A 12,474-nucleotide genomic window follows, 5' to 3' on the forward strand; every position below is an offset into this window, starting at 1 on the left:
TACGATAAAGTATTATAATAATAATAATAATAATAATAATAATAATAATAATAATAATATAAGCATATGAATTAATATTATAAATAAAATAAAATTAAAAATATTATACTTTTTCTCTATGAGTTTTTGTCTTCAATTTTTATAAAAGTTAGTATTGAAATTTTTTAAATTTTATCATATACGTATTATAATATGATATTTAATAATTCACTAATTTCTATATAATTAGAAATGTATATAAAATTATTATAAAATTAGATTAATTCTATTAGAATTAAAAGATTAATTACTAATTATTTTTATTAGAATTAAGAAGTTATATTAATTACATATAAAATTAAAAAAAGATTAGCAAAGATATTTTAGTCTGTTTAAAAATTTCTTCACATTTTTTATATATAATATAGGTTAGTATTACTTATCACAAATATAAATTATTATTATAAAAAATTACAATATAAAAATATTTAATAAATCAATTAAATATCGTAATCTTTATATTATTAATAATATGTATATGTTACGCAGATAACCAATTATACAAGTATAATATAAAAGAACCTGAGAATTCGGGCACGTTGAAAACCATAAAACCCGCCCCGTTGAGAAAGAAACCCAAACTCCAAAATAAAATAAAAAGATAATAATAAAATAAGTAATTATTTCGCCACTCAACCAATCACAAACCTCTTTCTCTTTTCTCTGTTCTTCGTTTCTTAATTAAATCAAACACCAAACCCTCCAAAAAAAGAAAAAGGATTAAAAAACACCTCATATTTTCCGTCACCCTCTAGGGAAAATTAATAAAGAAAGTATCCAATTCTCCGATGAGGGCACCAAAGAGGCCGATCCACGCAGTTTCGACATGGGTCCGGCGACAGCCGCCCAAAGTCAAAGCCTTTTTGGCGGTGGTGGCGGGTATGGCGGCGCTTGTATTTCTCCGATTCATAGTACATGATCATGATAACCTTTTTGTGGCTGCTGAGGCTGTCCACTCTATTGGTATCATTGTTCTTATTTATAAGCTCATGAAGGAGAAAACTTGTGCGGGTAATTCTCTTTTTTTTTTTTTTCTCTGAAGTTACTATTTTTATGGTGTTTTTGATATTTGTTTGAATTAGGGATAAAATTTCAGGAGTTAAGTGATAATTCTCATTGATTTTGTTAGTTTTATGTTTGCTTTAGGGTTTTATTTGTCTTGGGTTGTTGAGTTATATGTTCTAAAGATTTTTTTTTAAAAGGATTGATTTATTGATGTTTATATGAATAGAGCTTGAAGAAGATTGAAATCTTTATGAAACTCTGCTAGCTCTAGTCTTCTCTATCAATGAGCTAGGAATTTAGTTTTCAAAATTTAGTTCTTTGAGTTTTTTTAAGACAAAATTCAGTTCTTTGAGTTAATATGTAATATGTGGACCCTTCGGCTTGTTAGATTGCAGGTATTGTTGGATTGAACTACACATGTAATATGCAATGCTAATTTTTTGTGCTTGCTTATACTGATTTGTATAATTGGCATCATCTTAATAACATACAGGCCAAATAGTTGTGCGAATTTATTCTATAGTCTTCACAACCTCTATGGAACTGGACGCAATGCCACCTTATTTTCTGGCGAATGAGATCTGCAAAGGCTGACTATTATCTGTGGGACCTATTTTATTTACTTTTTGTTAGGCCTTATTTTTGTAAGAGTGCCTTATAGTCTTGTTTAGCAGAGAAAAGTTAGGTGTAGTTAATTCCTTACAGACTTCTTTAGCATGAATTGAGTGGCTGATTTAAGGTTTTCTTTTAAGCTTCTGTGCCAATTAACTAAAGGTGTTTTTGACAGATCACATATCTCATTAACTGTTCATGCATTTTATTTTCATTTTAGCTCATATTAGTGCCTTCCTAACCATCCTTCAAATGGTTGCAGGACTATCACTTAAGTCTCAGGAATTGACAGCTATGTTTTTAGCTGTTAGGCTGTATTGCAGCTTTGTTATGGAATATGATATACATACCCTGCTTGATTTAGCTACATTGGGAACGACTTTGTGGGTTATTTATATGATCCGTTTCAATTTGAAGTCTAGTTACATGGTGGACAAAGACAATTTTGCAATATATTATGTGGTGAGTATCTATGTAAAATCAGTTTTTTAGTGGTTGCCTACCATATAACTTCTTTATGCCCAGCATGATTGCTCTATGATGCATCCATTTGACGTTAATATATTCTTAATCCAAATCCTTGCTTTTGAATTTGGATGCAGGTGGTACCCTGTGCCATTCTAGCTTTGTTAATTCATCCATCAACATCTCATAATATTGTGAATAGGATTTTCTGGGCATTCTGTGTATACCTGGAAGCTGTTTCTGTGTTACCTCAGTTGCGTGTAATGCAAAATACAAAGGTACAATTGCATATGGTAGAAGATTTAAGTTTCAAAGTTTAAAGTCAAAACTGATCTTACTTCTCTAATTTCAGATAGTTGAGCCATTTACAGCTCATTATGTATTTGCATTGGGTGTTGCGAGGTTCTTGAGTTGTGCCCACTGGGTTCTTCAGGTTTGTTCTTGCAGAACTGAATCCACATATTCTATGTTTTGCCGATTTTTGTGTTTGGTTTCAAGTGTTGTAATCGAGTCCTTTATTTAACTTCAATCATGGACGATGATTGCATCCTAACTAGTCATGAACGAATTAGTTCTTACTATGCAATTAAGTTACTTCCATATTGGTGCTAAGATAAAATTTAAATGGCTATTATGGTTCTGCTAGCTGCTTCCAATTTCCATTGAGTTATCAATTGAGTTAGTTACAATTGCAGTTATATCAATGCCATTCAATGGCGTCACTTCTAATAATGCAAGCAAAATGCACAACAGTTTTATCAAAGTTTATAGCACTTGCAGATCATACATTGTGATACAGGAAGGAATTCATATAAAGGGATTGAAGTTGTTATAATATGTTAGAAGTTGTATTTATCCCGCATCGCCTAGTTACTGGGCTGTAATGGTATATATATGTGGATTGGGCATCCTTTTCTTTTGAGCTAGCTTTTGGGAATGAGTTCTTTCCAAGCCCATTTATCATAATACATTTTCAATGACCAATATTCTTTCTATAACCCAAACTCTTACTTCAACATTATACCCGATAATGGTGCCAACATATCGATGCTGAATTTGCATTTAGTCTAGTTTTACCAGAAAGCATTACATAAAGTAGCACATGTATTGGAGAGTAAATTTATTGGTTACCTGGTTCCATAACGGCTAAGACTACATAGTATTGTCAATTATATTTCTTTCAGTATGTTGCTGTCCTCCTATTTCGATTTCTATTCAGCGATGATGTGTTCTTACTTTTACTTTGAACAGGTTTTGGACACTCGTGGACACTTGCTGGTAGCCTTGGGTTATGGATTGTGGCCTTCTATGGTTCTTATATCAGAAATTGTTCAGACTTTCATCTTAGCTGACTTCTGTTACTATTATGTCAAAAGGTATGTTGATGTCTGGAACTCTCATTTGTACAAGGCTAATTTATATGCACCATTGCAATCAGGAAAAGGTTTTCATTCTTATTATGACTGTCAATCTTGGTTTTGCAGTGTTTTTGGAGGACAGCTTGTTCTCCGTCTTCCCTCAGGAGTGGTGTAATTGAAGATCCTGTTCTGCCGTTGAGCAATATTGCTGTCTGAAATCAATGTTTTCAAGCAATGCTGTTCCAAGAATTTTTGGGTTCGAGACAGGGTTCTTCACGTTATGATCTGAAGTAAAGTGGTCATCTGTACATTTGGGGGTGCAGAAACTCTGATGGATATTTTATTTAAGAAAGATAATTTTTTATAGTTGGGTTAACTTCTTTTGTTAGTGCTGACTTCTGATCTGCCTTTTTTTTTTTTTTTTTCCCATACTAATGAATATTACTGATCAGCGCCGAGTTATGTGAATGGAAAAGAATTCTTGGTATTTTATTACCTAAAGTTTATAGTTTAGTATGTGAAGGTTTCTACTGAACCAAGCGGAAGATGGGTCATTTAATAAACTGATAGGTCATCTAATAAACTTATAGCTGAGAAATGTTGGGAATTGGTTTGCTAGTGTTTCCCTCTAAACAGAGGGGAGATAGGTCATTGAGCAAGCATATAGCTTGCTCAATCAGCAAGATGAAAGTTGCCATTGATGCAGAGGTACATGTCCTCGTGAAGAAACATTCTGCATGTACTAATTATACACTGATGGTAATATGCATGATCCTTTCCATCTTCCAGCAATGGAAGCTCAATCAGCAAGATTCTAAAACAAATGCCAATCTGCTGCCTAAGTTATGTCACTGGTGTAGCGATAACAGCAGAGTGCATGATTTTCTGCCTACTAGCGAACAATCAGCAGATTCTGAAACGAATGCTAATCTTCTGCTGATTTATATCTCTGCTGTTGCAATAACAGCAGAATGAGTGATTCTTTCCATCTACCAGCGATGGCAGCTCAATCAGCAGATTCTAAAACAAATGCCAGGCCTCTGCTGATTTATGTCACTGCTGCTTCAGTGAAGTTCTTATTAACAGAATATTCCTTTTGGCAAAAATCATACTCCATATCTTGATAAATTTTTCTACGATGTCTGTTGGATGCATTATAATATACTAATTTGCACCATGCGCATAAACAGATAAATTCTTGACAATGAATGTCTAGTTCTAGTAGTTACTGCTTGAAATTTTTTCCAATGTTTGATTGGGTTATATTGTGCTTATGTTTGGAATGCAAAAAGGAAAGCTTGAGCTGATTATAATTGATCTTGGAATCAGGGTACACCTCTTAGTTCTATGTTTTCTCATCTTCTACAAGAGAAAATCCTTGTTGGTTCTCTTTTCGCTCAGAAGATACCTAGTGAGATTGACATGTATTGATCACATAAAACAAAATAAGAAACTGAAAACGATATGAATGATTCAACAAATTTCTAATTGAGGCAAGGCAAAACGCACAATCACACGTACTCAAAACATACAATGAATTATCAAATTCCATAAAAGACTTTCTTTAGCCTTGAAGAAATGCAAAGTTAAGATTTTTCTGATACAATAATAACTGAAGACTCGAGTCATTATAGAAGACGCTGAATTATATCTAGACAGTGAGGTTCCTGGCTAAAATTCCCTCAAAGGTAATTCCAGGTCCAAAAGCAAGTATCAAGCCCCATTCATTATTCACATTGTCCTCCTTCATCTTCAAGCTCTCTTCAATCATGTATTCCAGCACATATACAATGGTATTACTGCTTGCATTGCCATAATCCATCAGAGCTCTTCTACTAGCATTTAATTTCTCTGGGAACAAATCAAGCCGTTTCTCCATCCTATTCAATATTGCAGGACCACCGGGATGAACTGCCCAAAACAACTTATTATAATCTTTATCAGTTAGTCCAGCAACTCCCATTAGTTTCTGACAGAATCCCTCTATATTATCTTCAATTATATGAGGTAGCTCCCTAGCTAGCTTAAAGCTGATCCCCTCTTCTGTTAGCCTGCCATCAATAATCTTTTCAGTATCAGGCAAGAAGTTCTGAATTGCTGTGTGAAGTTCAAAGAGTGGACTCTCGGTCTTTGAAACTGGGTCTGTTCCTATTATCATTGCTCCAGCACCATCACCAAACAATGCAACCCCAACTAGATCATATGGTCTATCTGCACTTGGTGGTTTGAATCCAATTATTGTAGTTTCAGAAGTAGCAAGCAAAACTCTGCTTCCAGGATTGTTTTCAGCAATATCTTTTGCAATGCGGAGACCGCTCACGCCTCCAGAGCAGCCCATGAAGTAGAGCGTGACACGCTGTGTTTCAGGGCTGAGTCCTAGTCCTCTTGCAAGGTGAAGATCACCACCGGGTAGCCTAGCTTCACTTGAAGAAACATACACTAAGTGAGTTATGTCTGATATAGGCCTGCCCCAGTTTTTTATACATTTCTGTGAAGCTTCGATAGCCATTTTTGTTACAGCTTCATTACAGATATCTAATCGCTGCTTCAGAGTGGGGAGGCCTTCAACTGCAAGTTCCGGGTACTTTTCCAGTATTTCCTCCGACATAACTACATACCTTGTTTTGACGGTTGTTGTCTTGCCTGTAAGAAGCCATATAGGAAAATCATTATTACCTTTAACATATACTCAACAAGGAAAATCATATATATGTGTTGATAACATCTATTCTAAAGCTGTAATTTTCATTTTTCTTCAGATATGCATTTTAAATTCTTTTTCTATTTTCATTTCTTTCAGATATGGGTTTTGAAATCTGATTCTAGTAGCACATTCTAAAGCTGTAAATTTCATTTCTTTCAGATGTGGGTATTGAAATCTGATTCTAGTAGCATATTCTAAAGCTGTAAATTTCATTTCTTTCAGATATGGGTTTTGAATTCTATTCTAGTATGCATATGGGCCTTGATTTTTCATGTCCATCCCCAACTATATCAGGATCAAGTTTTAGTTGATGAGTTAGTTTACTTTCTAATGGCACCTATTTTTCATGATCAAGCATTGAAGTGCCTTGCATCACTGTAAAAAAAATGGACATGCAAATATGGTGATGAATATGCCCCCATACATTGAAATCAATGCAAGGACAGTTGACAAGTCATTGTCCTGCAGTATGTCTATTGACCTGTAGCTAGTTTCAGTAGATATGCCTGCATTTAATAATCAAGAGTGGATGCTAAGAAAACACTAAGAAATAAGAGAAAAATTAAGTGTGTTACAGAGTCTAGTTAGCTTCTGCTTGAGCTCTGGATCATCGCAATTGGTGTTTTTGAAATACCCATCAACCAGAAACTCCTGCATCACAAGCTGGTGAGGAAATGCCTTGCCAAGAGCCAGAATTGTAGCTTTGCCAGGGTTGGCCATCTTTGATAGACCTGCTTCACTTCCCATGCCTTCACTTCTTAATTAACAAAGACGATGGTGATTAACTTGCAGAATCTAGAAAAGCTAGTATTAGAGCTTCCTCAAATTGTAATGAAGCAAAAAGAGAGTGCTATTGCTGATATATATATATACAACAATATTGCATGCTTAAGACATTAAAAAAGGCCTAATGAAAGCAAAGGTGATATAATTACATATCCATGTGAGACCTAATACTTGCATAGAAAATAAAGTAGTTAAGAAGCAAGATTTTCATGCAGGTAATGTTTAAAGATCTTGGTGGATATTTGGTGCTGGGTCCGTAATAGCTGAACTGATGGTTTTAATTATAATCTAGATATGTATGCTTTAGAAGCTTCAAAGAAAAAGAAGAAAAAAATAAAGTTCACCAAAACTTAGCATGCTCTAGTTGCACATCTCAGATGGCTGTGCAAGAATGAGAAAAGAATGATGAATCTAAGCCTCGCCATTATTGATCTGTAACTCGGAAAATGCCCTTTCTTGATGCGTTAAGAAACACATTCTATGGCTTGGTGCTTCCAGAAGACTACTGAAACTCAGTGTTCATGTCCCAAAAAGAACACAAAAGAGAGAAGCAAAGAAAGAAAAAAATTGAGTGTTTTGGGACACTTAACAAAGGCCCTCAGGATAGCACCAAAGTTGATGCACAAATTCAAGCCAGAGGTTACTAAGCATGGCAGCAGAATATCTAACACATCCATACAAATCTATATCAACAATATGACAGCATCAGTGCACTGGTTTCCTCTAGGTCAAATAAGATACGCACTGAAGCTGCTTGAAGGATCCAAATGGCAGTGGCAGTTTCACCCTGGTAACAGTGCAGCTCTCTGGATCTGAACCATTCACAGTAGTATATACGAACAAGAACAAGGCTATATTGTTACTTTTTCCAACAAGAAAATTTTAATCACACAAATTTTTAAGATAAACCCATATATTTCTTAAACCACTGTAATACATATTTAGAAACTGTTGGCTAAAATGAATAATTATCACATTCACCTTTTAGGCTACTCAGCTCATAATATTCCTACTCCAACTATGAACTAATAGCGGTTTTATCCTAAAATTCATATATCTCACAACGGAATCTGGCATCTTGTAGAGCAATTGACTCGTGATCCTTGCTCAGATAAAATCTTCAGATTAGTCATGAAGTGAGGGTCAAGTCATTTCAAAGTTCAAAGACACACTTTCCATTGATATAATCAACCACTTGGGTGACTGCCTGGTCAAGTGCAGCGGTCACTGCAGCCAAATTCTGCAGAAATTCCTCCGCAGTTGGCTTGTCACCGTCCACTATGTCAGTCACTGCTTTGACAAATATTGCAGGGACTTTAAAAAGATCAGCAACAAATGCAACTGCTGCTCCCTGAAACACAAACTTCAAGAATAAGAATTTAATCTATGGTAGAACCCAAAAATATATGCATTCAGAAACAGAAATATTCTTTATATTGGCTTTCCCCTTAATCATTTTAAGCAACAAAACTAACATGGGAGCAAGGACCAAATATAAAGGATGAAAAATCTGTACAAATTTCTACTGCAAGAGCAATAGCTGCACATTTTTATCATCAGCACATTGATTCTTTCCTTTAACGTACATATGGGTTATGACTTGAACCTATGAACATCACCAGTCTAGAATCTTCAAATATGATTCAAGTTGAATATTTGGAATTTATAGGGAGATATAAAACATGAAGTTTGGCTGTGTAATATCATATCGTTGAAAGCTCATTAAATTATAATATAAAAGGACTTAAAGCGAAAGGCCTAACTGCAAGCCGTATACTTATGCAACACTTCCATCGTTTTGTTATGTAACACTCCAATCATTTGGTTATGTATTATACGACTTCTGAAAATCACAGACAACAGGCATTTCTCAAGCCGTAAAGCCAATATAACTAGAGTATAGAAAAGAGTATGGATATACAAGGATGGAACAGATAATCCCAGCCCAACAAGGAAAAAACTAGTTTAGAAAGTATTGTGGACTAAATTAAACATTGGGCATTACAGAGGGTTGACTTGTTCACTCATCTTTCTTTCTCTCCTCTGTGGCCATTCATAAAAAAAGCATGAAACACATAATTATGATATAAATGCCAGATTATATGCATCTTTACATGATATCCTTAGTGATGTCCATTAAATAAGCATACAGTATGATACTAAAGTCCGTTAGTTCTGTCTATGGGAAAATGGGTACTCCATGACCCACTAAGCTCATATTTCATAATAGATAATGTTTCAAAAGTACCTCCATATCTTTAACTACAGCGTCATTTGCAATAATTGATGCTTCATCCTGTGCAGACATGTCCAGAGAGTCTCCAGTAGACAATTTCCCAACCTGAAACATGGAGAATGGTTAAAAAATTCTAGAAGGTAATGAAGGCCCCAAATAGATGAAGTCTGCACATCTCTGTATCATGGCAGATATAATATTCAGCATAAGCTAAACAAACATGCTTGATATAACTATAATCATTCACCCCCAAATTTCCGATGATCACTAAATAAACTAAAACCTACCTTTATAATTAATTGTATTATGAAAAAGTAAAGCCTTACCAAACAGATTTTTTTTTTTTTAATTAAGAGGCTCATAAAAGCACTGAAGCCAAATTAGATTATTGAATGTTCCTAATAAACAAGTCACATTATTCCGCTCTTTTTGATCTTTAGCCGGTTAAAGCTTAGAACAGCAGTATTCGGGTTCAATCTGAGGATCCCCAGGAGTCGTAAATTATCAAGACACTGAAATACCTTCCAAAAGGAAAACATTTATGACAGATAAATAACGGACACAAATGTTGCACAATTAGATTTCCTGGCTCCGGAAGTAATCACCTTTAGGTTAAGCTCCTTTAGCAGATTAGGTGTTGAGCAGGCTTGCCGCAAACCGACGCCATACAGATCAAAAACCTACCAAAACAGAAGAGCATGAGGTAAACAAAGATGAAGAAAAATCCATAACTATCTAAGTTTCTTTTACAAAGGATGCAGCAGAATTGAATTTCTTAATTTCGACCTTAAGCATCTGTTAGGGACATGAATATGTTTTCCTTAATACAATATCTAATTAGGATCTCCAGTAGTCTTTAGCATCTACTGCTCTAGTTCTAGGTTGCGCACATGTGCATTAAAATAAGGAATTTTCTGTGGCCATAAAATATGGTTAAAAGTAAAATAAGCAATTAACTTGGTTGGTAGCTTTCAGATATATGCTAAAAATTTTATAAATAGCAGGGATAGTAACACGTGAATTTTACCTTGCTTCAACAAAAACATTAGAAGCAAATAGTGGAAATTAAGGAATATTTGGAATACTTACAGGGATGGGAATTCTTCTGTCATGGAAAGCAACATCGGATACAAGGTAGACATCACCAATGCTTGCTCCTTTTGCCTGCAAACATCAATTATTTTAAAAAAATTGGTAATGTTTTACTCATAGGAAATGCTTTAAGTCGCTAGGTGGTTTACTAAAAGGTAGGTGCAGGGTGCAATCCTTACACTACTAGCGAATATCTTGGTTAAACAGCTAGGACACAAAAAAAAAGTAAGAAAAAATAAAAATTCATAGGATACCCAAATATAACAAAACCTTAAACAATTAAAAAGAAAAAGAAAAAGAAAAAAAAAAAAAAACCTTAACTGAAGTGGGAGACACCTATATAAACAGTGGAAAGTTAAATAAAAGATGATAACTTGAAATTCATACAACATTCAGAAACAATTTTATTAGCAGTTCAAGAAGAATACATACTTTAAAGCCACCAGAAGTGCCTGCATTGATGATTAAGTCAGGCTGTAATGCTTGGATAGAAGCATACGTCACAAGAGATGCAGAAATTGTGCCTACACTATCAACCCCTGAGAAAATATGATTTATCACATATTTGAGGGACTAACCGATAAATAACTGGAATGGAGAAAAAAAAAAAAAGAAATCCTTTCTTTAACATTCCAGTCAATTCGAGCATCACGGTAGCATACAGAAGTGGATCATATATCACGTTTGTTCAAAACACGAGCATCCAACTACTTGCACTATTTTTATCTTGATATGCATGACAGAAATTAAGAAGTAAGAAAATGAGAGAACAAATTTGTATGAGGTAACTACAAACCCAAAGTTGAATCTTTTCCCGGCCAAACTATATTGATATGGAGATCTTTGTAAATACCATGATACCGTACCCAGGGAACCCCTTCTGGAAACCTGCACTATGACGCATTGACTAATCAGTCTTAAGCACAACCAATGAACATGTGATGCTCAATCAAAGAGAAAAATGCATCAAAATTCACGAGGGCCTTGTTTGAAATCAATCATTCAAAATCATGTCAATTTTATGATTCAGTTTCTTTTAAATCAAAAGAATTGACATCTAGTAACCATCACCTTTCCAAACATGAGAATTGACTCAATAGAATTCAATCATACTTTAAACTTTCTAAACACTATGAAACAGAATTACCAAGAAACAATTTTCCTATCTGCATGAAGCATATATGCTTTTATATTAAGTGATATAACAAGAAAGGCCACAGCATACAGCTAGGAAAAAGAGTGAAAATCGATATCAACCTATTTTCATGAAATAAAGAAAGTTCGTTAATTTGAACTACCAGTCAAACTTAGAATTGCAACCATAGAGAAAAAATGAAACAAAAGGAATGGCCACGCATTAATACTAGAATTAACAGAACAACTTTCTGCTTTGGGGAAAAAAGAGAAACATCTAAAATAAACTATATCATTAGCCAAGAAACACAGAACAGTACAATTACTTCATTTAAGTGTTTGATACAGGAAAATACATAAATATACTTAGTAATCTGTAAGCCAACCTTATACGTGTAATTAACAATCACCAATAATACCAATTACATCACATAAGAGTAGACCCAAAAACAAAACTGATAATTGAATGTTTATATACATAGAAAGAACATTAAGTATACCATAGGCATCACTATTAGCAATCAACTAAGAACTAATAAATAATTGTACAGAAAAGAGACCTAATCACACATAACTCAACTTTAAAAAGAAAAGAAAAGAAAAACACTGACGCAGAGTGAGGTTCCTCTTGGAGCTGGAACTTGTTAACAAGAGGCATAGCTTCCGTTTGCATAGCTGTTTTTATTACATTCAAAACATGAATAATCAAGTCAATCTTTTTATAGATAAAAAAAAAAAAAAAATCAAAAAGTATCAATTAACACACTCGTATTAATAGAAAAAGAATACCAATAATGATGAGAACAGTGGAGATAGGGCGTTGCTGTTCTACTTCAAGAACCATGGCTTCCCCTGCAGCGTCTGATCCCTCTCCCTGAGGAGCCATAACCGTCGAAACTAAATACTTTTTTTTTTAGATTTCTCCTTTGGAGTTGAATTGCAGGAGTAATGGAATGAGTAACCAGCAGAGGTATTTATTTAATTTTATAATGTTTAACGAGTGGCGGAGTAGGAGCGAATATGCCAGATTTAGCCAATTAGAG

The 12,474-nt window shown here is 34.4% G+C and overlaps 3 protein-coding genes across 3 annotated transcripts; 1 reads left to right on the top strand and 2 right to left on the bottom strand.

Moving 5' to 3' along the window:
* Positions 1–625: 625 nt before the first annotated feature.
* Positions 626–3,974, top strand: LOC8285151 (ER lumen protein-retaining receptor erd-2.2). The gene is made up of 6 exons (XM_002529210.4): positions 626–1,050; positions 1,919–2,118; positions 2,259–2,399; positions 2,474–2,554; positions 3,373–3,497; positions 3,606–3,974. Exons 1-6 carry the CDS (start codon positions 828–830, stop codon positions 3,652–3,654), a joined length of 819 nt encoding a protein of 272 aa, XP_002529256.2. The 5' UTR covers positions 626–827; the 3' UTR covers positions 3,655–3,974.
* Positions 3,975–4,997: 1,023 nt separating this feature from the next.
* Positions 4,998–7,707, bottom strand: LOC8285152 (type III polyketide synthase B). The gene is made up of 2 exons (XM_002529211.4): positions 6,759–7,707; positions 4,998–6,122 (listed from the first exon to the last, which is right to left on the bottom strand). Exons 1-2 carry the CDS (start codon positions 6,928–6,930, stop codon positions 5,131–5,133), a joined length of 1,164 nt encoding a protein of 387 aa, XP_002529257.2. The 5' UTR covers positions 6,931–7,707; the 3' UTR covers positions 4,998–5,130.
* A 142-nt stretch (positions 7,708–7,849) lies between these two features.
* Positions 7,850–12,467, bottom strand: LOC8285153 (5'-methylthioadenosine/S-adenosylhomocysteine nucleosidase). The gene is made up of 8 exons (XM_002529212.4): positions 12,221–12,467; positions 12,043–12,106; positions 11,094–11,185; positions 10,730–10,836; positions 10,295–10,369; positions 9,811–9,885; positions 9,218–9,310; positions 7,850–8,320 (listed from the first exon to the last, which is right to left on the bottom strand). Exons 1-8 carry the CDS (start codon positions 12,315–12,317, stop codon positions 8,123–8,125), a joined length of 801 nt encoding a protein of 266 aa, XP_002529258.1. The 5' UTR covers positions 12,318–12,467; the 3' UTR covers positions 7,850–8,122.
* Positions 12,468–12,474: the final 7 nt, after the last annotated feature.

Source organism: Ricinus communis, chromosome 8 (assembly GCF_019578655.1).
Source record: "Ricinus communis isolate WT05 ecotype wild-type chromosome 8, ASM1957865v1, whole genome shotgun sequence".
In the NCBI taxonomy this organism is placed as follows: domain Eukaryota; kingdom Viridiplantae; phylum Streptophyta; class Magnoliopsida; order Malpighiales; family Euphorbiaceae; genus Ricinus; species Ricinus communis.

Bases quoted from the DNA above. Each gene is read 5' to 3' on its own strand.
- LOC8285153 (XM_002529212.4), bottom strand. From the start codon at position 12,317: ATGGCTCCTCAGGGAGAGGGATCAGACGCTGCAGGGGAAGCCATGGTT. The intron at 10,837-11,093 runs GTTTGTAGTTAC...ATATTTTCTCAG, and splicing joins GGGAAAAGATTCAACTTTGG to GGGTTGATAGTGTAGGCACA. The intron at 9,311-9,810 runs GTGATTACTTCC...TCCATGTTTCAG, and splicing joins TAAAGGAGCTTAACCTAAAG to GTTGGGAAATTGTCTACTGG.
- LOC8285151 (XM_002529210.4), top strand. From the start codon at position 828: ATGAGGGCACCAAAGAGGCCGATCCACGCAGTTTCGACATGGGTCCGG. The intron at 2,400-2,473 runs GTACAATTGCAT...CTCTAATTTCAG, and splicing joins GTGTAATGCAAAATACAAAG to ATAGTTGAGCCATTTACAGC. The intron at 2,555-3,372 runs GTTTGTTCTTGC...TACTTTGAACAG, and splicing joins GTGCCCACTGGGTTCTTCAG to GTTTTGGACACTCGTGGACA.
- LOC8285152 (XM_002529211.4), bottom strand. From the start codon at position 6,930: ATGGGAAGTGAAGCAGGTCTATCAAAGATGGCCAACCCTGGCAAAGCT. The intron at 6,123-6,758 runs GTAACACACTTA...GGCTTCTTACAG, and splicing joins GCAGAAGCTAACTAGACTCT to GCAAGACAACAACCGTCAAA.